Source organism: Tympanuchus pallidicinctus, unplaced genomic scaffold, assembly GCF_026119805.1.
Source record: "Tympanuchus pallidicinctus isolate F22 unplaced genomic scaffold, pur_lepc_1.0 scaffold6, whole genome shotgun sequence".
NCBI lineage: Eukaryota > Metazoa > Chordata > Aves > Galliformes > Phasianidae > Tympanuchus > Tympanuchus pallidicinctus.
Window position 1 is genome coordinate 38,930,242 of NW_026294780.1, and position 25,455 is coordinate 38,955,696.

The 25,455-nt window shown below is 34.8% G+C and overlaps 1 protein-coding gene across 2 annotated transcripts in view; it reads right to left on the reverse strand.

Annotated features, from left to right (window-relative positions):
* Positions 1-515: 515 nt before the first annotated feature.
* Positions 516-25,455, reverse strand: part of PCDH17 (protocadherin 17) — an 85,686-nt gene continuing 60,746 nt past the window's right edge. For both annotated transcript variants that reach the window (XM_052705564.1, XM_052705563.1), the window contains exons 4-5: positions 12,344-12,418; positions 516-4,681 (exon numbers count right to left, since the gene is read on the reverse strand). In XM_052705564.1, coding sequence (XP_052561524.1) covers positions 3,999-4,681; positions 12,344-12,418 — 758 coding nt within the window. In that variant the 3' untranslated portion in view covers positions 516-3,998. The remainder of the gene's footprint in view (positions 4,682-12,343; positions 12,419-25,455) is intronic.

Below are 25,455 nucleotides of genomic sequence, written 5' to 3' on the forward strand. Positions count from 1 at the left end.
TTTTTATTCGTAGTCCTCATTTTCCAGATAGGTCACATTAAACACAGCCATTGAACAATAGCGGTTGAAATAATTAATACAATGTATGCTGCTTTTGTTTGTGGATTTTTTTGTTTGTTTGCTTTTACTTGTTTGTTTGTTTGCTTGTTTCTGTTTGTTTTATTTTTAGTGTGTATGTGTCATTCACTAGTCATTGGTGCAACTTTGAGCCATATGGGGAGACAGGGACTAATAGATGCAAATGCCAACCTGTAGCACTACTGGGCCAGAGAAGTCAAAATCTTAATCAAGTTTCACTCAGCTACACTTCAATAAATCTTGATAGCCAAAACTCCCACTTCAATTAATGGAACAATAATCACCTCCTAATCTCAAAATAGAGTAATTAAATAATAATGAATGGGTGCACATTATGCTTGGTTTCAGACTCATTTTTGACCTAAGCAATTTCCCTTTCCTTAGGCAACAAGGAGTTGAAAGTTTGTTTGAATGATGTACCCTGCTTCATGTGAGCAATTTTTGACTTCTGGATATGGCTTGGACTTCAAAGCCTAATACCTCAAGTGGCAAATCATAGTTAAGAAGACTCTTTCCTGATAAGTATGCCAGGAAAGAAGAGGAGGAAAGAAAAGATCTGATTTAGAGTCCTGATTTGACTGACCAGTCTTTTAAGGAACTTTCAGTTGTTCGATTTCATTAATCTAAAAAATAAAAATAATAAACAAAATAAAACAGAATGCCTTATGTTCTATTCACAGTGTACAGTACAGTTTTATTAGTTTTTTAACTTGCTTTCCCTTAGCTCAATCATTCTCTCTATAGTCATGTGACAGATATTTTATTTCAGTTTTATAAGACATATACATAAGGAATGAGAGAAAAAAATCGACTTTGTCTTCCATTGCTGTCTCTTTCTACAGTGGTGATTGCAAAGATACCAAGGAGAGAAAAAATATTCTAATTCTTTTGTTTGTGGTACTTCGGATGACACTTCCTTCACACATAATCATATTCATTTTGACTCAAACAGCAAAACTCACATTGTATATGCTCTGCTTGTTTGTTGATACATTATGTATCAATTCTAAATTATGAAACAGATTTTTTAACCAGGGATATGCTTACTGGAAGCCGTATGCTAAAAATCTACAACACAAGGCAGTTGTCGGCCAAATTAAATAAAAGTAAGATTTCCTAAACTCTTCCATGAAGCTGTGAGTCATGAATTCTGAATTATCTCAGTGGTAAATAAATAATCACTACTAAATACAGATAATGTGTTAAACAACTAAAGCTAGTAAATCACTAGTGACAGAGAGCCTTAAGGTAAATTCCTCTTACATTGGCACAGCCCTTTCTCAGAATATTGTGGTTTTATGTCTTCAGACATATACAATGAATTGTACAATTGGTTACTCAGTGTTAAAATCATTTATAAAATACACAAATCTCCATCACTTGACTGCATTTACATACTGGCTTAGATTTTGCTGAATAATGGATCTCACTGGCAGAGCTAAAGACTTGGTGCGCAGACACTGAAGTGATGAGCACCACAGAAATACGTATAAAAGACTGTTCAAACAATAAGAAATCCTCTCCACTATGGAATTTTAAGCTATCAAGCTATCAAGCAAAATCAATCTTGGGTCTTCTGGCCAAAAAGAAAGAAATATATATAACACAGACAACACCACATTTTAGTTACATAAATTGTCCAAAACATGGAGAGTAGCTTGATAAAACATGTACAAGATCATTTGCTTACATGTATTCATAGACTTTTTTTAACAGCAGGAGCTACGAGCAAACTGGAATGGGTGTTTCCAACAACCAAAGACAATTAATTGTAGGACTAAGTGATATCACCCTTTAATGGTAATACCAACACAAAAAAAGAAAGTTGGATGAATATTATTCCTTGAATTGATGAAAAGTATGGCTTTGTGATATTTGAGGTTGTGAAACAAAATTAAATAAAATCTTTTATATATGTTTTTATAGTAGAGCTTTTGTTTAATTTAACCAGGTGCTGTTTTCAAACAATGTGCTGTAGTTTTATGTCCAACACAATATCTGAAGCATACAGGGGACAGATCCTGAGCTAAACATTTTTTTTTTCTTGTTCTGAACCACATTCATTCTGAATGCGGTCGATTTTTTTTAAACTTTCATCTGAAGGCAATTTTGAATTTTTCAAATGCAATAGAAATACCCTTAGAAAACACAATAAAAAAGTTGAAGCTCTCCCAAATTATTCTGCAAATATTTTTCAGAACAAATGAAAACAAAACCAGAAACAATCCCCCAAAATTTACAGTATATAATTAGAACTGCAGGATGCAATTGCACAGTCTAAAGAAACGGAGAAAATACTGCTATGCCTTGACAAGTTTTGGCACTGACATACGTTTCAGATCTCTCAGCTAAATATCAAAACTTTGAAAAGAGTGACATTTCTTAAGAAGTCAATCAAATATCCTGCACTAAACAGGCTGGTTACACATATTTGGGGAAAACAAAATAAAACAAATCAAAATAAATAAGAAGGTTCCAGGTGTTGGTTCAAGAGTAATTTTTGTTAATAAACATGAGTTTGCAATAGAAGCTTCTACAAGGACTTGCACAAAACCATGACTGATGGATATATTTGTAGGCCATTCAGTTAGCTCCACTCAAACACATTTTGAACAGATTATGTACTGCAGTACTTCGTAGACCATACATTAAACAAGAGACTTTGCTCTGAGCCACTGCTTCCCAAAATCCATGGGGAAAAGGAAGCAGAAAAAAACAAAACTCATAGAGTTCGACAGCTACCGAGGCAACACTTGCCATTTACAATATAAGCCCAAATATTTTTGCAACACAACTATATATTAATTTAATAAAATACACAATATAGCTCTTATACACTCAACAATTTGGCTCATATGCACTGAATCTGCAATAAATCAATAAAAATATGTCATTTGATGTAAACACACTGAATCTTCTTACATTTGCACATTTATATGATCGTGTGATTTGTGTGGATGTCTAAGACATTTTCACTTTCCTGAGCTATTTTAGTGTCCACAAATGAATTAAAAAGTGTTAAGAACATTAATTTATTTTGTGTATTAGCCTGAAAGGTAACTTTTTAAAAGATATTTTTCTCCTCTTTTTTCTTTTTAACTTACTACTAACTATTTATAGTTTTGTTGGACACTAAAATGCTAAATAGATACTATTTTTTTTCTTCTTCTTCAAGTGAATTAGCTGATGTGTGTGCAGGACAAGATGGACTATATCATTTTACATTTAATCTTAATATGATATGAAGTGTTTTACTGATGATCAGGATATGTCTGGTTGAAAAATGATCTGGAATGGTGTTGTTTTTGTTTTCTTGTTCTTCTTTTTTTTTTTTTTTTTTTTCTTTTTTTTTTTCTTTCCTCTCTTATTTGTGGCAGATAACTTTGTACATAAATGTTTACCACAAATGAATGTTAATGTTTGGTGTCGCTTGGACTACTACAAGAACTCTTTTAGGACTTTCTGTAGAAGCCTGTGGTGACTGCTGGCAATCCACCACAGAATAGAAATATTCAACCCTGTTTTTCTTGGGGTTTATACGTAAACAGTAAAGTCAGCATCAGCTATTGAGGACAGTCTTAAAGTATCAGACGTATTTCCATTCCACCTTTCTCACACCTTTCTATCAGATTGTCAAAATGGCACCGTCTTTCCTTTATTCATATAGTTCTTTGTGTACTTGACTCTGTCCTAATGAAAGTTTGGTCAAAATGAAACCAGTGTTATCTGTCAAAAAGAAAGAGCAGTGAAAAGAACATACTTGTGGGTACTTCAGATGTTCACTAAAAGCCTTAAAGCAGCATTGGTCTTCCTTCATTCCTGTAAATCTGTTACAACCAGGGGATTTTATTTTTTTTTTTTTAATTAGTTTTAATCAGCAGAAGAGGAATGTAACTGCCAGCCTGTCCTTATTTTCCCCCTCACTTTCTGATGGCCACAGGGTCATTTCCCCGACAGTCCTGCAAGAGCTTGTCTATTTCTCTCACAACTTCCTCGGCATCCACCGACTCCCTGCCTAGATCCCGGGCTGAACGATCTAACTGTTCCAGAACAGAGTCCATCTCACTCGAGTCTCGGCTCACTCGGGAATGCACATCTGCAAAGGCCCTAGCCATCTGATCTGATGTAATGAAGGGAGCGTCTTTTGACTGTTTACTAGGCGATAGATACTGACTGTCAGTTGACAAGTACTGGCTGTTTGGTTCAGCCAAGGCTCCTGATTTCACTTCACAACCATCCAGAGGTCCTTTTGTTGAGGTGCAAGGCTCAATGCATGTCTTGGTTGGGCTGCTCGATGCTGAGGGAACCTCCTGAAGCAGAGGACTCAGGGCACGTTTGGCTTTTAAATAAGGTTTAACATTGGCAATGAGAATAGTGTGCTCTCTCTTGTCTTTCCCAAATGTACAAAAAGTCTTTTTCCCAGTGGGGTTCACAGTTTCGTAAGTCTCAGTCTCAACATTAGCTTCAACTGTGGGTACAAAGAGATTTGTGCGATAATCTGCATTCTCAGCCTGGCTGGCTGCAGGGAACTGTGGCATCCAACATCTGTCAGAATGACCAAGCACTCTGCATTCATCTGTGCAGTTAACACATTCTTCTTGTTCTGTAAAACAAAGGAGAAAGAGAAAAACTCTAGTTATAAGTGGATTTCTTTAATGAAGTATCTATGATCAACTTGTGATGGACTTACTTGACATCTGGTGTCTTAACTATGGAGAAAAAGAAAAGCTATAATTAAAATATTTCAGAAGGATGGCATAGATCTACTAGTCGAGACATTAGATTTATTTAATGCTATTCTCTATGTATTAAAGCATTCACACAGCCCAGTGGAAGTAAAAAGGGGTCATTAGAGAATCATTCTCAGAGGAACTGAGCTTCAGCTGTAAACTAATCTGCTGTAGAAATCTGTTAGGCTTTGTTCTGTAAAACTCATCCTAGAAAATAGTGAGCAGTACTTAAAGAACTCAAAAGGCATTATCAGGATTAATTTTTCAAATCAAATAACTGAGCAATGACTGCCTTTCTGGAAATACAAACACTTCACAAGAATCAGCAAGCTGGCTTTTCATTCTTGTCACCTCCATTTCTTTTGTAATTGTTATGTTGTATGACAGTCACGAAATAAAAAGGTTTTCTTAAAAAGCCTACTTTTCCTGCTGAGAACAGAGAACTAGAATTTTCCATCAGAATGAATTAAATATAAGCTTGTCAAAAAGCACATATTGCAATTTTATTAGACATGAGTATGGATCATGTAATCAGCTTTACCATTTTTGTTTTGGTGCAATAACTGAAAATGGATTTGCTCAATACATACGATTTGGAAGAATGACAAATTATGACATACTATTTGAAATGATAATGATTGTAGGATTTCTATATTCTTATTTCTTTCAAAGAATACAGTTAAATATATATATATTAATTCACTACATTTCTAGAACATAAATTTTAATACTTCCCATGCTACAAAGCTTTAAAAACCTTAGTTTGACTGCATTTTTGAAGTAACAGAATATGTTTGAACCACTACTCACCATTTTGAAATTGTATACATGACCTTAACTCAATTTCAGGAAGCAGGAAAATTCCAGAAATGTGCTTTAAACAAGGATTTTGTGAAGGTTGGTTGTTCTTGTCTTGTTTACTTTTTTTCTCAGGAATGACAGCTATGATGCAAATTACCTTCACTTCTTCCTTGATTTTTTCAGTACTCTCCAATCAATCATGACCCCATAAATCCTTTTAGTATCTCTGGGCTTTGATCAGCCACACATTGCTATTAAGTATTTTGATCAACAGAGTGGACATAGTGGTTTCAAATTTGATTTGAGGAATTCAGTACGTACAAAATGCCTTAAATTCCAGTTGCACTGCATAAACCTGACATAGAAGAATCATTACTTTTGTGAGTATCCAATAGTGTAAATAAATTTGTTCACATTTATAAAAAGACGTGAATACAATATGGTTTAAATTTACTCAAAATTGTCTTACATCACAATGATCAGTTGAATTGGAGTGAGATAATTCATAGAATCATAGAATCATAGATTGGTTTGGGTCTTAAGGGAAAAATCTTGAAGGAAAGGACCTTTAAGATCACCTAGTTCCAAACGCCCTGCTATAGGCAAGGACACCACCCTCTAGAACAGGTTGCTCAAAGCCCCATCCAGCCTGGCCTTGAATGTTTACAAGTGGGGGACATCCACTGCCAATCTGGGCAACCTGTTCCAGTGTCTCACCACCTTCACAGTAAATAATTTCTTCCTAATATCTAGTCTAATAAATGAAATAAATACAACAACAATAATGATAATAATAATAAATTTTAAAAAAAAGAATCAATTCAATTTGGTTTTTACTTTTGTTTCATTGTGTTTTGTTTTGTTTTGCTTTGGTTTATTTTATGGGCTTGTCTGGTTTTAAATCTAACATATTTAGTTACTTGTGATAAGAAAATGATATGTTACTCAAAATTTACTTAGATCTATGAATTTTTAATACAGTTCTTAAAAAAAAAAATTCTAATTCTGTATAAATACTTCCTTCCTTTCTTCCTTAAATCTAAGAATGGTAAGATTTTCAGAAAAGAAATAACAAAAGCAAGAGAGAATGAAGTACAGTTAGAGAAGGATACAGAGTGATTTTTGAGGAAAAGAATATAACATGCATGCTTTAAAGATAAAATCTGTAGGGGATCTCCAAGGATAAGCAAACTTCATGCTGATTTTAGCGTACAATACAAGCTGAAGTAGTCATAATGAAAAGCAAGATGAAAATACATTCCCAGCCCTAACACTGCAATACACTGACAGAACTAGGAAAAGTTCTGATTTTGCTTCACTCAAATAAGATGAAATTGGCACTCATGCCTGCAGGCACAACAAATACAGGACAATTGCTTAATGAAAAATGTAGTTATAAATTTCATACATATGAAGGAAAACTTAGACACCTCATTCCAACCATTAGTTCACCTCCACTAAGATTTTGGATCTTGTTTCCTAGAGCTTCCACAGCTTCAAACAGCTGCTGCATTTCAAACAAATCAAATCACAATATTCTAAATGGGATATATAGAGCAAAAATACTAGAAAAGAAGGTTTCAAATTTTCAAGTTTTAACAGGGAATGGGCAATAGATAATAAAAAAGATTGGTTAGGTTTCATTATGCATAGAAATCCAACAGAAATAAACTATAAAAAAAAAAAAAAAAAAAAAAAAGTGCTCCAAGGCCAATGCAAACCAAGACCTTTCCATAATAATTCTGAAATTTTAGATTTTGCAGATATTTTCTCTAAATTGTTTCTGCTATTTTTTCTCTTTGTCTGAATACTAGAGAATGGATTTGTGGTAAATATAGCCTCTGGCATTAAAAGTGGGTCTAGATAGTAGTGAGAAGTAATAACTGCTTCATACTCTTATATGGAATGCACTACAATGCTGAGTAAAATTTTTGGTTCTTTTAAAGGATTCTCTAGGAAATTAATTTATTTTTGCTAACTAACTGTATTATTTTGCAAATTTATCTGCATTTTGCATCATTTTTTAATGTATGTAATTTCAATTCCTTTAAATAAAATAATAAAAAAAAGATGATGCATTTGTTAGCAGCTGTTAAATGCTCTGTACTGCATAATCAATGAACAAAGATTTCTCCCTATCACTTTGCTCTCTTTTAAATTATTTCATGAAAGCAGAAATAATCTTTTTCCTTTATATCTCGCAGAAAACAAATAAATACATAAATAGAATGTAGTACTGTCTGTAAAACATAATAATCATATTTAATGCATTAAGAGCTCACAGATTTTACAGCCCTTTAGCCACTTAAAATTATCTTTCATAATTTTCCATTTTTTACATTCAACATATATACAAAGGCTGCTTCAAAAGTAGTATCTCCTATTTTATTACCTTGGCCCATGACATCAGAGGCTAATGTCAGTTGATGGTATGGCAATAGAGGTTGAATCTCCCTGCCACTATTTCATTGCATTTTGTTGCTGTGTGACAGATGGCAGCAGAGAGGCACTCTGACAAAATGATGTCTGACAGGAATGTGCATATGAAACAAAGGGATGTTATTGAACTACATGCAGAAAAAGTTACTCCAATTGATATCATCAATGTTTGCTGAATGGTTACAGAGATCAAGGAGTATAAGCACAGTGAGATGGTAGGTGGTACATTCCAGCAGAGGTGACAGTGACACGGAAGACAAACCAGATTCTGGATGGTCGTACACATTTTTATGATCATGGCATTCAGTCTCTTGTTCATCACTGGTGAAAATGCATAGCTAAGGGTAGTGTCTGCATTGAAAAATAGTGTTTTGCAGCTTCAGGTTTGCTCTTTCAGACAGTGTTATTGTATTGTTCATATCTGTTGTAGTTTCCATGGAAATAAACAGGAGGCATTACTTTCAAAGCAACCTATATACATATAAAATGCAGAGCTGAACAACTTATGTAATAAGAGATTCATTTTTCCAGTCTCATTTTAAAACTTGGCTGTACTGTGCTAATAAAATTATTCCCCAAACAGACTGAAATGAGCAAACCTGAGATGAAAGATGGAGATCAGAGAAGTTCTCAGCCACTGGAAATGCAATAACTACACTAGATACTTAGTAGTGTGCCAAAAACTATGCTTTGAGGTTTTCAAAACTGATTTGTTTAATTTTGTCACTGAGTTATGTTCTATGATTTGAATTTATTACTTCATGTGTGCACACATACGCTGAATATGAGGATAACTTACAGTATTTGCAGTATTCATTGGCATCAGTAAAAATACAAATTTTACTGGCAATCTCTTTAAGTAGCAGAGATATATAACATATAGCATATATATCATGTATATTGCATGTCACATCTTCTTTTCCCTTCTCACTTCCTGCATTTGCTACAGCAGGATTACATTCATACTCATAGTATTGACTAGTTTTCCATTTCCGATCCTCGGGCACCTTAGCAGTGAGAGAATTACATATGAAGCCAAAAAAAGAAGGCAGTTTTGTGAAGAAAAATATCCTGATTGACCTTGAAGTAAAAAGCACCTATTCATGGCAGGTTCACGAGCTTCAATATTCTAGTTTTGAAAATCTGCATCTTTCACTACACATTTTTTGCATCACGCTGTGGGAAATGGATTTCAAATATTGATTATCATACATTATAAGCCACTCATCTCACTATTAGCTTGTAATTTTGCCTGCTACATATAACAGACAGTGAGAAAAATAGAGCAGACCCACTTAGTACTAGCAGTAGAAACTACAAATATGAAATGAACTATCACCACCAAAGGCCAAATTAGTGTTTGTGAGAAAACTGAATAAATTTAAAGGCACATATATAAATATATAAATATATATACATAAAATAGGTAAAACATTGCATTGTCCATCAAGATGCGCTGGTAGAGCAATATGCAACATTGGTCTTTATTTCTATGATTGTCTTCCTCGAGTTGAAAACAAACCTTTAACAGTGCAAGAGTGTACAATAAACAGAAGCAACCTAGAGGTTTTCCAAATTCTCTGGAGCTCTAAGGGTAAACAGTCAGAAGTGCTTCATGCACTTCAGGGAGAACACACACAAAAATAGAGCTGCTAAATTATCTGCCATCAAAAGAAAGAAGAAAGAAGCTGTCTGGAAACAATAGTCACCTAGATAGGAAACTTACTGTACTGAAATTTAAGATGGTTTAGGAAAAAAAATATGTTGGAAAAATATAAACTGCAATGCAAGGTATGTATTTTAGTGTAACCTATGACACGTTATGTATTTTATTCTGCCTTAATAGAGAAGTTAGTAATTAACGTCTGCATTCTGTATCAAGTTTGTTGCAAAAGATGATCTTGTTTAATTTTCTATTCTTTCCTCATAAATACTATGAATACCTTTAAATACAGGTACTGATTTCACTGTAAACATATTTTACTAATTAATTGATTAATGCTTTGGATATTTGGCTTCCTTCAATGGCTAAAACTGAGATATTGCAATTGAATTTATTAATCACATAAAATTAGCATAATGATAACACAGAAATTTGTAATTTTTTATCTTAAGAAAAGCAAAAAACACAACAGTGACTTACTGTAGCCAAACTGACTTCATAAATTAATAGTTTTCCAACTAAGTTGGGCCCTAATTATTTTAATTGCACACACATACATGAAGCTGCAAAGCAAACAAAAAGTAAGCAATCCCTGTACATAAAACCTCAGCATATAAAAACTTCCAAGAAATATACCTCGTAAGATGAAGAAAACTGTAGTCTGTATAAAAGTACACCATGTAATGCAATGAGGAATGTGAAAGTCTGAGCATAACGAAAATCAGATTTAAAATATATGTTTGTATGTATGTGTATGTTACCTTCACAAAAGCCTGGACATACACAAGCATATATATATAAAATCATTTTTCTCCCTAAACTTGTAAATGCTTTTATCAAATTGTGTTTGAAGTGAAGCAAAGCAGACACAATTTGGGTCATAATTTATAAGATTTGACTTGGTAAATTGTCATTCATGTCCATTCTTTTCCAAGAGTTTGTTACTCACAAAATGTAAAACAAAAGTGTTCCTCTTTACAAACATGTGCCCATTAGTGAAGATTAATTTAGTATTTGTATAAATAAATACATAATTAATAGTGAATATTTTGTTATATTGGATTGACCTAGGCAACGCAAATTACTCCTCCAGACGTCCTGCTCATTTACTCCTTACCTCTCTTACAACAGGTGACACTTAGTTTTTACTACCACATTAATAACTCATTCTAATAGATGTGATTTTTTTCCTCTTCTTTTCTGTAAATACGGAAGCTAAAAAATAATCAATAATTTTCAGGGATGGTTCACTGGAATGCCTCAATGATAACAGCTCCAAATGAAAAATACACTGGAGGACTGATCAACAAAAGTGTATATTCTTTCTGAAGCTTGTAGTTGGACACTGCTATCCACCTTCACTGTTGAAATACTCTATTATTCATTGCATTACACAGGAGGCAGTGATTCACGTATTTACTGACCCTTGCTTTGCTTTACAAAGAAAGAGACTAATATTTGAATGCATATATACAGTTCACACTGACTTTCTATCATTTTACCCTTGATTTTGTGAATTTGTGTTCATTGTTAAAAGTATTTCCACTAAGAATTGACTCAGTAATGAAACAAGGTATATGTTCTGTAGCGCATATTTCTCTGATCTGACCACAAACATGTTATGAAGGGCTTGGAAAGGAACAGTATTTCCTTTAGGTTAGTAGAATGAAGTGTTTTGTGTATTTTAATAACTTAAAATAGACATGACCTGTATCTTCTGTACATATGTATAAACAGATGAACAATAAACAGCTCATGTCCAAAGGAGAATATAAATAACTATCCCTTTCAAAACTTCAATTCCTGTAATACACCTGAAAAACTTTGGATTTGAGACAGGCAATTGCCTTTACTGAATAACTGTAAGGATGGTATGTAGATATTTATTAGAAGAGGAAAATAATGGGCTTCTTTGACACGTCCTAAGGACTATGGCTATATGATACTTCTGATAAGAACAATCAGCTAAAGTACTTCTTCTGTGGTTGTATTCCTGTTTAATTACAATTGATTTTGACATAAATGAGCAGAGGTAAACAAATACTTCTATGCACATGTTTGCTGTTATTAAACAGAGCTGTCTCCATTCTCAGTATTTATATTGGCTTGTCTGTTTAAAGGCTCCTTTCTGTTAGGCAAAGCAATTATGTAGTTCAGATTAGCAGTATGACTGGCAGTAAAATAAGAACAGAATGCCACTTTTTTAAACCTCTTAGATTTTGTGGTCTTTTTCTGATATTAAAACAAAGCATTTGAGGCCTATAATCCTTACAAAGTTTTCCCTTTTTTTTTTGTTTTTGTTTTGTTTTGTTTTTGTTTTTGTTTTCTTGGTTGCTTACTTGTCTTTTGGACAGAGGATAAATAGAATATATTTCTAATGTTGACGTGGCATAAGGCATTTTAATGTAAAAAGAAGCTGGTGAGCTTATGGATTTAATTCTAGTTCAGCTGTCCAAGACCATAAATATTGGAGAAATATTGCAGTAATACAATAAGCACTACAGAACATTTAATTATTATTATTTTTTTTTTTACATAAACATGCTTTGAATTCATATTTACAACCTAATTTAATTGCAATCATATATTTCTAGTTAAAGACAGCATAACAGCAAGAAAACATTTTCATTACCTGAAAATTTTCCATCCTCACAACGGGCTGGTCCACAGATCCCAACAATGGGTCTTTGGCCTCTGCCTTGCTGTTCTGGAGGCAAATCAGACCTGTGAGTCACAGACAGGAATAGGCTCTGCTTCCAAAATTCCCAACATTGTCAGAACTTCCAAGGCACAAAAAACAGTTTCTATCATGTTCTGGGCATAACCCATGCCCTTTGACATTTATCCATACGCTTCTCAAATGTATGTTCTCAATGTATAAACACAGCCCTTTCATAGCAGACAGTGGACTGAGAACATACTCCAGCCCCACACACTGAAAAGGCAAAGGACATCCCAACAACCTCCCACAACCTTAATGGGAGCTGAGCTGCCTTAGAAACTGTCGCTTATGTTCTATTGCAGCAACTTGACAAAATCACTCAGAAGAAAGGGGATGGGATGCTTCTGGAGGCTTCATTATCTGCTTTCCTATCTGGCTGGGGCAGTTGTGAGGAAGAGTGCCTCTTCGAGTAGTAATTTCTTCCTACTGAAGAAGAAAGAGGAGAGGCTAAGAATGGACACCTAGTTTTGGTTTCTAAAGTTCACCTGTAAGTCAGACTGGTACCTTCCATAATTTGCATCAAAAGTACCACATGGCAGTCATAAAAAGATATTTTGGCTTCTTCCCCATCCTGCTGTAAAAGCCCTTCCTAGTCCAGTGCTGCAGGCAGGAATGTACATGGACTCTCTATGCCAACTCTGCACTTAGCAGTCTACCGGGCAACTTTAGTGACTTGACAAGTTCATGGTTTTAAACAGTAAATCTTACAGAGCCCAAAAGCCACTTCCTGGAAAAGAAAGGTGACGAAACTGCAGTGATTAGCAGAAGGAAGTAGGCTTGAGGATCTGTTAGAAGAAATATCTTTATATAACATATTTTCTTTCTCTTGATCAAGGCAGTTCCACAGCTTTTACTGTGAGATTATTTTTGTACTAGCACTCCAATATCAGTAATTTCCATATCTAATTTGTAACGTTTAGTAAAAGCTAACACTGTGTATTGTGTTGTGATGTTTAAGTATCCAGTAATTAAGCAGCCCCATATTGTTGCATCCTATACAAATAACGATAGATTGTACATCCAGAGACAAGGTAACAAGTGACTATAACAAACAAAAGCAATGTATGGGAAAGAAAGAAAAAACTTAATGAAAATATAACCATGCTGTTGACATTTCCTGAAAATTTTGATGTAAAAGCTTCATAACGTATCCTCTTTTGTCACACTGTCAAGCCACCAATGATTAGCTATATATTATACTGGTGAGCCTTCCTCACCAGTTGCCAATTATCTCAGCATACAAATCGTTAATTACAAAGCACTAAGCTTTTTGCTTTGTAAGCTTGTTTCAAATTTAGATGTGACAACTTGTTTACAGACATTGACTGATGAGGGTGCAACTGAGGAGAAAAACAGGCTTCCAGACAAATCTGTTTCTGTATGTTTCGGTGGCTCCACATTCTGAATATAGGTAAATTCTCTTGAATTGAAGAACATAAGGTTCTGTATAGGAGTTCAATTTTATCCAATAATGGATCAACACATGAAAGATTTTCAAATGCAGTTCTCCTTTGCAGAATCTCTCTCTCACACACAGAAAAGATATTTCTAAAGGCTATACTCATGCTGAATCACTCAAAATCTGGCTACTTTGGTGAAAAAAGGAATACAGCTTCCCCCATGTACCTACCAGCATGCCTGGATTTACAGTTAAAATCTCTTTTACCAGGCATAATGTGACAATGTCTGTTTTATACTGATAGATGGAAAAGCCCACTGGGTAACATTCTTTGCTTCAAAAGGCTGATATAAATGTCTTACACTTTGGACTTCATGGGAGGCGTAATGCATCTGATCAAGCAGGAGGAAGAAGGTCACAGGACTAAAAAACAACTTAAGAGGTTCAGGCATCTTAAGGAACTCTTGTTTGGACACAGAGACACAGACATATCTTCCCAGAAAAAGAAAATAAATAATTTAACAGTTTCATATGGAGTCTCCCTATGCCATTATAAGTAGCATATTCATTATTGTTTGATTAGATGGTGCCCTAGACTATTGTTTAGCAGATTGCTGGTGTTATGTTTTATCACTACCTTCAAAAGAGATCTTAGAATGGGAATACCCTTGTGCCAGTTTATGGAGCACTCGCACTCTTTTAGGAATTCGAGTTTCATAATGCTTTCCTACTTAGCTTTCTCCCTGCATGGTGCTTTAATTAGATCAATCAGAAGAAATAATAAGGGATGCCTTTTTAAATTTGACTCTCTAAATATAAATATTTTGGTAAGGAAAATTGTACATGTAAATAGATTGAATAAAATGTTTTCAAGTTCTCCATGAACTGTAAATGAATCTCCAAAAGGTACTAAAGATGATTTCAGGGTATGCATGTCTTCATTTCCCCAGATACTTCATCAAAACCCCTATGTTCAAGATCTCTTTCATCTATTTCAAGGATCAAGGAGACTATATATATTAGCAACACTGAAACAGAAAATCTCTCCTGGCAGTTATTTTTATTTGCAGCATCTGAGCTGCTCAATTGAGAGTCATAATTTTACTTGTCGTCTTTGCATTTGTTACAGCTTCGTTTATTATACTGATGTCAGAGGACTGTGACATGACCAAACATATCTTTAAGAAAAATGGATAATTTAGGATCTATTTTCTAAGATGTTGACATCGTGTATTCATTGTTTTCACTAATATCTTCAATTTTTAAGACTGCTAAACAGTAAAAGTAATTTTTCTGGTCTCTGGAAATCTTTCATTGGTGTCAAATTCCTATAAGAAATGTGTTTCAGTTCTGGAAGTAGCTAATTACAAAAACCACCACCAAGTCAGATGTAGCCAAGGTAATTGCTCTTACAGGTGCCCTCAGATAACTTGTACAAAAACCCTTTGAAGGAAACTCAGCAGTGAGGTAATAGATAAGTTAAACATTTTCTGCCAAAGTGAGTAGAAGCTGTAGCTGCTCCCTTTAAAGCTGCTGAAGGATTCAGAATATGTCAGTCAGTGACTATGTTATATATCTTTAAGAAAATCGTTACTGTGCAGAGATGAGGGAGATGCTATACCCTTAGAAATAGGACAAACATGCTATAAAATGCTGCAAAATACGATTAAGTTTTGAGTGTTTTTAATATTTTTCCATTTATTGGAAGCCATCATTGTAATATTTACATCATTTACAGTTTCATGCATACCTTCCACCATGATTTCATTTAAATGGGTGCAACTCCTCTCAACTTTTTTTGTTCTCTTGGATAGAAAACACAAGAGTCAATTCCAGATTTTTTTAGTTTTCATTTTCCATTCACAGCTAATGAAAAGGGGAGAAAACTGGATCTCTCCTGCCTTAACTCCCAGGAAGACAAAAAAATGTTATGTGAAGCACTGTGTTTGAAATTAAGGCTCAGTGGCTCAGTCTGACCTTCCATAAATTCTGTAAGGAACTAACATATGAAATAATTGTCTTACAGGAAGCAAGAAAACAAGCTTTTTTTTTCTTTTTCTTCAGTTCATCTGTTACAACACGCACATAGTACATTTTCTTCTCAGGTATCTAAGACACACACAGTTTAGCAGAGCGCTAAACTTATTTGTAAGCTCTCAAGTGACTTCCCAGTTGCAGCTGAAGATGGATACAAGGCAGCTAATTTGCTGCCACCAAGGGAAAATGTTCTAACATAAAAACATTCCCTCCCATAGCTTCAAAACTGTTGAGCACCTAGGGAGCCTGACTATTTGTAGAGTTGATACTATGCATATGCTTCCTCCGTAACTGTTACATGAATACATCTGGCATCTGTCTCTGTGTTAAACAGACTTAATTGTCCTTAGTATTAGTATGTAAAAATCCTCTAATCTATGTGATTAATGCAAAGGAAATAAATATTAGGATATTTATAGGTTGTTTTTGTTTGTTTGTTTGTTTGTTTTGTTTTTTTGTTTTTCTTAGAGCTATTTTTGCATTATTGGCAAGGTCTTCTCTCACTCTCTCTCTCTCTCTCTTTTTTTTTTTTTTTTTTTTTTAACGTTCTTGGTTGTACCTCCATGTTCTTTTATCTATATTAGACTTCAGAGCTCTCAGGTATTTGCCAGACATAGTTGGACCTATTCTGAAGATATGTCATAATTTCTTTAGGTGATGTTAGGGTGACTCTACATCCTAATAAATTATTCTGCTCACTGTTGCCAGTGAAGTCAAACTCAGGCAAAGCACTTGATTTCTGATTTCAATATATTTTGAAGAGATCAAAGAGCATGGAAAATCCTGTTCTTTGGTTAGTCAGACCATGCAGAACAGTAATACTCTAAAAGATGCAGGTAGTTGCATAGAATGAACAGTAAACTGAAGACTTTTGGAAGTTATTTTAGCCTGTCAATGTTCATCTCAAACCCTCCAGCAAAGTAATACAAATAAACACAAACAATAATCAGTATTGATAATTTGACATCTGCCATCATCCATGGTAACAAAGTTAAATATGCTTAACATGCATCTTTTACAAGAAGTTGTTTCTACAAGAAAGACTATAAAGCATACTCTTTCCTAAAGCAAATATAACTGCCTAAGTCTGTTTGGGATACTCCTTAAAGTTCCAAAATTGAACTATGCAGTCATCAAATGACCTGGCTGAATCTGCAGGTCCTATCAGGTACATTAAATCATATTGAGTATGAAGGCAAACTATAATTTTATTAGCTCTCTTCTTTAAACTTCACTAGCATGCAACAAGGAGACAAATGAGATCTTTCATCTAATTTAAGAAATTCTGGGAGAGTTCTCATAGGTCAAAGAATTAAAAAATGTGCACAGAAAGTGGACTGAGGTGCTGAATATCATTTTATTATCTGATGCTTAATAGCAGCTATAAGAAAATGAATAATCTTTTAGAAGCAGAGACAACCATATAATCTAATTTCCAGCAATTAAAATTAGCTAGAATTGTTATGATGACTTTAGAGACAATGGAGAACAGTGGATTCAAAGAGTTACTTTGCACTTGGTAATACGTGCCAGGTAAAATACTACCTTCACTAAATGCACAGGCAGTGTGCATTCAGGTAGATTCTGAAGTTGCCTACCTCTATTTCAGAGACACATACACACAATGGTTTGACTTTTTCAGTTAATTGGTAAAGCTTTTTAACACTTAACTTATCATTTGTTGCAAGTCTAAGGGCCCAATTTTCCTTTATTGAATGGGACTTAGGTGTGTAACTCAGCATTATGAATACTCTTTTCCAAGATGTGCTTCTAATGTGTCCATGTCAGTATGAAAAATGACCCCTTGCAAAGGAATTTTCTAGAGATTACCTGCATGTGTAACTTTCAGGATATTTACAGAATGCTCATTTGCTGTCTAGTCAGATCAAAATTCTTTTTCCACTGAGATATTTCTATGCAAAAGCAAAACAACTTATTTTTTTCCTCCAATATTGTGCTGCCACACTAATGGCGAACTACTGTATCTTTCACAAGTAAAATTTCCTTCAAAGTACTGCAGCTTGAATGCCTGCAGGAACACACAAGAACTTGCTCCTCTTCACTGAGGAAAACTGTAGCTGATCCATTCCCTCCACAAGACAGCAGCTATGGTTCCTTTGACAAGAAGTCTGGTTCTGACTTCTCGTCAGAGCTACAGCAGGGAGTGGCTTTGCTGATGTACAAGGCTGCCACCTTTATACAAGCAAAATCTTTGACCAGTATGAATAATTCTTTATAATTCTATTTAATTTTATATTTTTATTGCCAGGAATTTAGCAAGATAAATTTAGAGCAGCTGATCAGCTGCACTTCGTGTACAGAGCTAGCTGGGATAGTAGGCAGCACATAATCCTTCCTCCTGATTGAATTTAGAGCCAAACTCCCCACCAAATCTCCTGAGCCACTGTACCTTGATTTTGCTGCCCAGGTTCTGTTGGCTCCGAGTTCTATCTGAATCCCACAAAATTCATGGCACTGAGCAGTATGCAGAAGAGTGCTAAATTCCAATTTGCTCTCATATAAACAGTTCAGACCTACAAATCTTTTGCAAATATTACCAAAGCATGCATTTAAATTATGCATTACTAGGAAATTAAGAGGAAGACAGCTTTATGTATCAGATTCTTCGTGCCTTCCTGCTTGTCCTGAGAATGCAGAATTGATAGCTCTGGAACTCAAAATGAGATTTTAGGTTTTCTGAGATTCTCAAAAATACAAAATATACAATATGCCAAAATAAAATTTATTGGTACGGAGTAACATACCTCAAACACCCATCAATCTCTGAGTTCATTCCCAGAAATGGTTCTGAGCTCAAAATTCCTATTTTAAATATCCAGTAGGCTTAAGCTTTCCCATTTATTATATCTATGTCTTTCCAACATTAGCCCAAATATTCATCCCTTCTTTAAATAAATTATCAGTTTAAATTTGGCATATGCTTTTTGATTAAGTGATGGCGTTTCTGAGGGAGTCAGGCTGAGATGATAAACAGGGATCCCCACACTGTCAACAACTTTCATAAAACATCAGTCACAGTCCTCTGAAAAGATGACATGCTTATTTAGCAGTTATTTTTTTTTTTAAATAATCAAGTGGAAAATCAATGATGGTAATCCTGTAGAGCACATCCGCATTTTCAAATGTTTCTGTGATACATTAGCATGGTTACATTTAGCCACTACAGCCTACTGGTTTACATGATATTTGAATAAACTCAGTTACAGCTGGATATTACAAACTGCTTTCAGATTTTCAGCCATCTTATCTTGAAATAGATATTCTCAGCTTCAACAGAAAAAAAAACCTAATGGTATATTAAGGAAAAACAATGATAAAATTGTATGAAAAAAAATATAAAACTACTAGTAGTAGTAGTCTTCAATAGGTTAACTGCATAGAAAGAAGCTACTATGTAATCTAATTTTAAAGTAAGAAAAATGAAATCATATATTAATTTTAAATGTTTATGCAAAATGTCTCTCTTGAACTTCCCTCGAATTCATCAGAAATTAATTTGATTAAAACTCTTCCTTTGAAAGAAATAATATCTAAAGTAACATTATACTTTGCTTACTGTGAGAATCTCTTTTATAAAACAAAGAGCAAATTATCAATGAATATAATTTCCCATTTAATTTCAAACAGGAAAAAGTGGAATAAAAATACAAAATAAAGCATTCCACACAGAGAGGGATATATATACTTTGGTCACTATTTATTTTCAATTTCTGAAAAAGAAAATACAACATTTTGTGTATGCTTCCACTGTCACAGTTAGCCTTCTCTTTGATGATAACATGCATCTCTGATGACATGGATGAATACATCTAAAATTCAAGTCTTCCTTCTAGCAAGACTGTAATCCTATATAGAAGGTCAATGACAATCTACCTATTAATACCAGCTGGTTGCTAGTAGTAAGCAGCATTTTCTTATTTGGGTTTTTCTCTCTCTGCTTTGCTATTTCTGATTTCTATGGGGACCTCCATCTATTTACCACTCTAAATCCTGTTGTTCATGTAACACATACTCTTTGTTCATTTCCTAGAGGTAGACAATCAGAACTGGCATTATTGTTAGCATTCTCTGAAGACATGGTCAATGCAGATGTAGCTAATCCCCTCCTACTTGTTATTCAGCAACCAGTATCTGCCAATAGGATTTGGGAATCCCTAAAGACAGTGTTTAAAGGGAAGGGTTAAAATCAGCTTGCGTAATGACATTCTCAGTTCTTGAGATCATTCATCACGCTTATGGAATCTGTTCCATGAAGAAAACTAAGGTTGCTGATTAAATTAACTTAAAATAGATGGACAACCATCTGAGTGAATGAGATCACTGCAACTTTATTATATATGCTGGTACAAATACTTCTTTTAATCTTTTCTCAAGGCCCACGTATTCCTTGTGAAAGTCTCCATTTGGGAGATATCACCTCTAGAGCTCAACTCCCTGAGAAGCAATCATATTAAGTGAAACCTGCTGGGGTACTTGATTTAACATTAAAGTGAATTTATCAGCTATTCCCAACTTTTTGAGAGACTAATTGAATTATCAAAGGCTGCAATGGGAAATGTAAAGCCTTCTGAGATCAGATTTGTAATATAGATAAAATCCTTAACTTGTGCCATGTGAATATCTTAAAATGTAGTAACAGGCTGAGGGCTAGAACACACCTGATGTAAGATTTATTCTGCCTGTACAAAATCTCTCTCTGCCCACCAAAATTACAGGAAAGGTCTGAAGTGTTATAGACAGGAAAAGGACAAAAATTACTTTAAAACATCATCTTCAGGTATGCTGCATGCCCACATGATAAAGTTGCATGATTTTTGATATTCAAGTCAAGTTACATACTTTCACTTTTCACTTTTAATCCCTTTCAGAAGGAATATACAATTTTCTTCATTTTAAGGAAGTGACACATGATCAAAATCAAGCACGAATACATTATGTTCTTGAATTAGGGCACATAATATTGACACTATTTACACAGAAAAGCTGCTGAACATGAAGTTCGTCTGTGAAAATTCAGCTTTGCCAAAAATTTTACAAAATAATTACCTAGCAATTTATTCATTTTAAACTGTTTGTCTTTGATGTGCATATAATTTTGGAATTATAAAATGCATCTTGGCAAAAGAGACCATTTGGGGCAAAATTACAGGGCAAAAGCAGATTTGTATCCCACTGACAATTTGACAGAGAGATCTTCATACAGATACATAAACATAGATGCTCAAAGGATATCATTTAATATTTATTACAGAAACAAAGCTGTCATCTTCCATATGCATGAAAAAAAAATTATGCTATTAATATACTGCAATTATAAAAGTACAAAAAAGTCAAGCTGTTCTCATTTGCAAGAAAGCACTTTTATGAAACGTCCAATGACAAACATGCTAAATATGCAGTTTCACTTTACCCTCTGTATGATAACCTGCTAACAAAACATACAGTTCCATGAGCTATGGAACTAATTAATGATTATTTTCTGCAATTTTTTTTTTGTTATTGATTGATGTATTGAAAGGTAAGTCCATCTGAAGTTTTTGTAACAGGCATTGATAATTGTTTCCTTCAGTCAAGAGTCTCCAGTTTTTAATAATCTGAGATAATCAATTTTTTAGTTATATTGGGCAATTATATATTCTATTACAGATGTCTATATCCAGATAAAATGCAGAAACTTATTTATGAGCCCTGTGTGCTTGGGTAGATACTGTTTCAAAAGCTTCTAGTAACCAAGAAACCAGTCAAACAAACACAGCAATTTCAGGAATTTCTAAAAATGAAAACAAAATAAAACTTGAAAAATGCATCTAAAAATCAAATCATTTTATTATTATCATTATTATTATTATTATTATTATTTCCATAATTGCTTTTGAAATACTGATCTCTCTAACCAAGTCTTCTTCTTCTTGAGTATGAGCAAAGCACCAAGGAGATTGTGAACACTACTGTAAATTACATACTGTCTAAGTTTTTCAAATGTCACTGTCTGGCCTAATCAATGTAAAATATCTTTAAATGACTCCTTGTGGAACAGCTGATAAGCATGTGCAAAGAAGTTCACTAGTGAGTCCAGATTGCTTCTGACACTAAACTGATGTCATTTACGTAAACTTGAGCAATGCCTTTGACATGATCCGCAACAAATCCTTGTCTCCAAATTAGAGGGATGTGGATTTGATGGGTGACCACTCTATGGATAAGAAACTGGTTGAAAGGCTGCAGATAGAGGGTGGTCATCAGTGGTTCTATGTCCAGGTGGAGGCTGGTAATGAGTGGCATCCCCCAGGGGACTATCTTGGGACAAGTGCTCTTTAAAATCTTTATCAATGACATCTTTATCAATGACATCGACGACGGAATTGAGTGCACCCTCAGCAAGTTTACTGATGACACCAATCTGAGTGTTGTGATTGACACAGTGGAGGGAAGGGACGCCATTCAGAGGGACCTCAATAGACTTGAAAGGTGAGCCCAGGTGAGCCTAATGAGGCTCCACACAGCAAAGTGCAAGGTTTTGCACTTGAGCCGGAGGAATCCCAGGCATCCATAAAGGAAGGAGCGGTCCTTGAGAGCAGCCCTGCAGAGAAGTACCTGGGAGTCCTGATGGATGAAAAGCTTAACATGAGCCAACAATGCGCTCTTGCAGCTTGGAAAGCAAATGGTATCCTGGGCTCCATCAGAAGAGGAGTGGCCAGCAGGGATAGGGAGGTGATTGTCCTCCTCTACTCTGCTCTTGTGAGGCCCCATCTGGAATACTACATCCAGGTCTAGAGCTTCCAGTAGAAGACAGTTGTTGGAGACGGTCCAGAGGAGAGCCACAAAGATGATCAGGAGACTGGAGGACCTCCCTTACAAAGACAGGCTGAGGGAGCTGGGCTTGCTCAGCCTGGAGAAAAAAAAGGCTGTGAGGTAACCTCATTGCAGCCTTTCAGTACCTAAAGGGAGCCTACAAACAAGAGGGGAATCAACTCTTTGAAAGGTGTAAGATATTATTCTGTTAACTTCACTGTCTCGAAGCTTGCTGGGGACACAGATGAACAAGTCCAGGCAAGTCCTCAGCGAGGGTTATGAAATCCTTTGTCTGAAGATGGACAAGCCAGGGGCAGCAAGAGAGAGATGAGCTGCAGCTAAATAGCTGTGATGCGGTCTTTTCTGTGGACTTATCTCAGGATGATGGCCATCTCAGGGGGTACTCACATGACTCTTGCTCAAGCACCCAGGGATGTCACGTAGGCAGGAGGAAAAGGAGGATAAAAGAAGAACCAAAAACCATGAGGATATGTGTCTGACATCAGATTCCTCACACTACGGAATTCCTTCATGCTGACAAATTCTCCTGGGCCTGCTGCCTGGTCTAGTGTTAAATGGGGAGGTTGGAGGCCCTGCCTGTGGTAGGGGGACTGGAGATTCATGATCTTTGCGGTTCCTTCCAACCCTGGCCATTCTGTGATTCTGTGAACATCTACTAGTATTTTATGGTGTTCATACAGCTGTATACTTTTTTCCATGTGGAATGGAAGTGGGACATAATCCCAGATTCTGACACTTAGATGACTCCAAGGAAGGAGGTTTATACTCCAGCTAGGTATCTAAGTTCCTATTATAGTAAATATCAATTTAAATCTACTTAAAAGAATCAACAGAATGTTTACCTTAACCTAGACAACATTTGAGCTGAATCCCACTGCTAAATAGCTGTAAGAATTAATCTAAATGTCTAAATAGAGATGTAGGCTACCACCTTTAAATAGAAGTATACAAAAAGGCCTGGTTCTCTACCCTAAATACAAAATTGTCTTCTATGAATGAAGAAGATATATATTTTTAGAAGAAATATATTTTGCACAAAATTTTGGCAGAGATTATGAGCAGAGATGCAGATAAGATTCATTTTGTTTCCGTGTTAGGAAAGGTCTATTTTGATTTATCCGTCTTAGTACAAAATTGTGCTATTTATTTCACAGTGGTATTCAAGGAAGCTGTTTTGAAATTTCTTGGAAGACATGCTCCAGCTTGTTGTGCCCAGCTGTCTTACATCACATAAGTTAATGAAACTCATATTCTCCTATGCCAGTCAAGTAAGATCTGATTTACGTTAACTTGTTCATGTTCCTACCTCTTCCATAAGAGAAAAGTAATTTGTGCACAGATCTCCTAGTACTACTTCCAAAAACTGAGCAGAGTAGATTCTATACTCTCATATTTTGAGCAAAGTTTAAGGAAAGGATAAATTTCAAGAGATTAAAGGACAACTTGGTCATAAGAGGCCAACATATTTCTATTAGATATCAGATCAAATTTTAAGGACTGGAGAGAGTGGGAAAGGCAAAAGCATTGGGCATAAAATAAGGATTAGAAGTTTAGACTTATTATTCTGCAGAACGCACTTTTTAATAAACATTTAGGCCACAATAATTTAAATGTCATTTATCTGGATACAATTTTAATAGGCATTCAAGATCAGTGCAAACAAGGGAGGGAAATTTATGAATATAAACTGTCAGGTCTGAATTTCATTATGGAGAAAAAAGGGAAACTTTAAACCAAGTATGCCTAAGCATGCCATTTTTTACATGAATTTAAAAAACAAGTAAAAAAGAGCATTTTTTTTTAACAAGTCATTTTGAAAAATGCAAAAGAAAAACAACATTTTTAAAGTTCCTAAATAATATGTTTTGGCCAACATAGAATAAGAGGAAAGGCCTAGTGTCATATTTATGGGTCAAATCCCATTAAAAATAAACCAGCAAACAAAGCAGTGATTACCAAAATCTCCAAACCTACCTCTCAAAGCAGTTTCTTCTTCTCAGTAAGAAATAAATGCTCAAGCTTTACCTGTGCTAAATAATTGTGCTTCACTTTAATTGTGTTATGTGTGGTTTGATTGTTTCGCCTTTTTATTTTTCCTCCTTTGAATTGATATTAAGCAAAACTGAAAGAAACTGTTACGTAACACAAAAGAAGTTTGTCTCCAGTAAGCCCTAAACCAGAACGTGTTTCAGCAGAATATTTTTTTGTGTCAAGGTTTTTTTTCCAGTTTTCACTGTGTTATGAACATACAGCAATATATTTGTATATACTTATACATTTATGTAACCAATTCAATAAACAAAATTTAAGAATTAAATTAGCTTTGTAAGGAAAAAAAAAAAAAAAAAGAGTAAAAAAAACTGGAGTGTAGCTGAACTTTAACTTGTTCCACGCCTCCCTGGGACTCATCCAAAATTAGATGAACAAGAATTAAGGCAGTAGTGCTTTTTTATGTATGTCAAAAAAAATCTGCTTTTAAAAATGTGCATCTGTAGTGATGAAAAGAAAAAATATCTACATTAGATGTATTTTAACTTGCATGAATTTTAAACTGTTGCCAACTGCATGGAAATTTATATGTTCTTTAATAGTTATTTTTATTTTCTTCCTTTTTCGTATTCCTCATTCTTTTGTTTCACAATAAGTATTTCTGTTTATCTGCTCCTGTTCCACTTCCTCTATTCTCCTCTCAAAATATATAGGACGATGCTCTTTAATACTTGAGATACAGTTCTACAATGTCCACATTTTC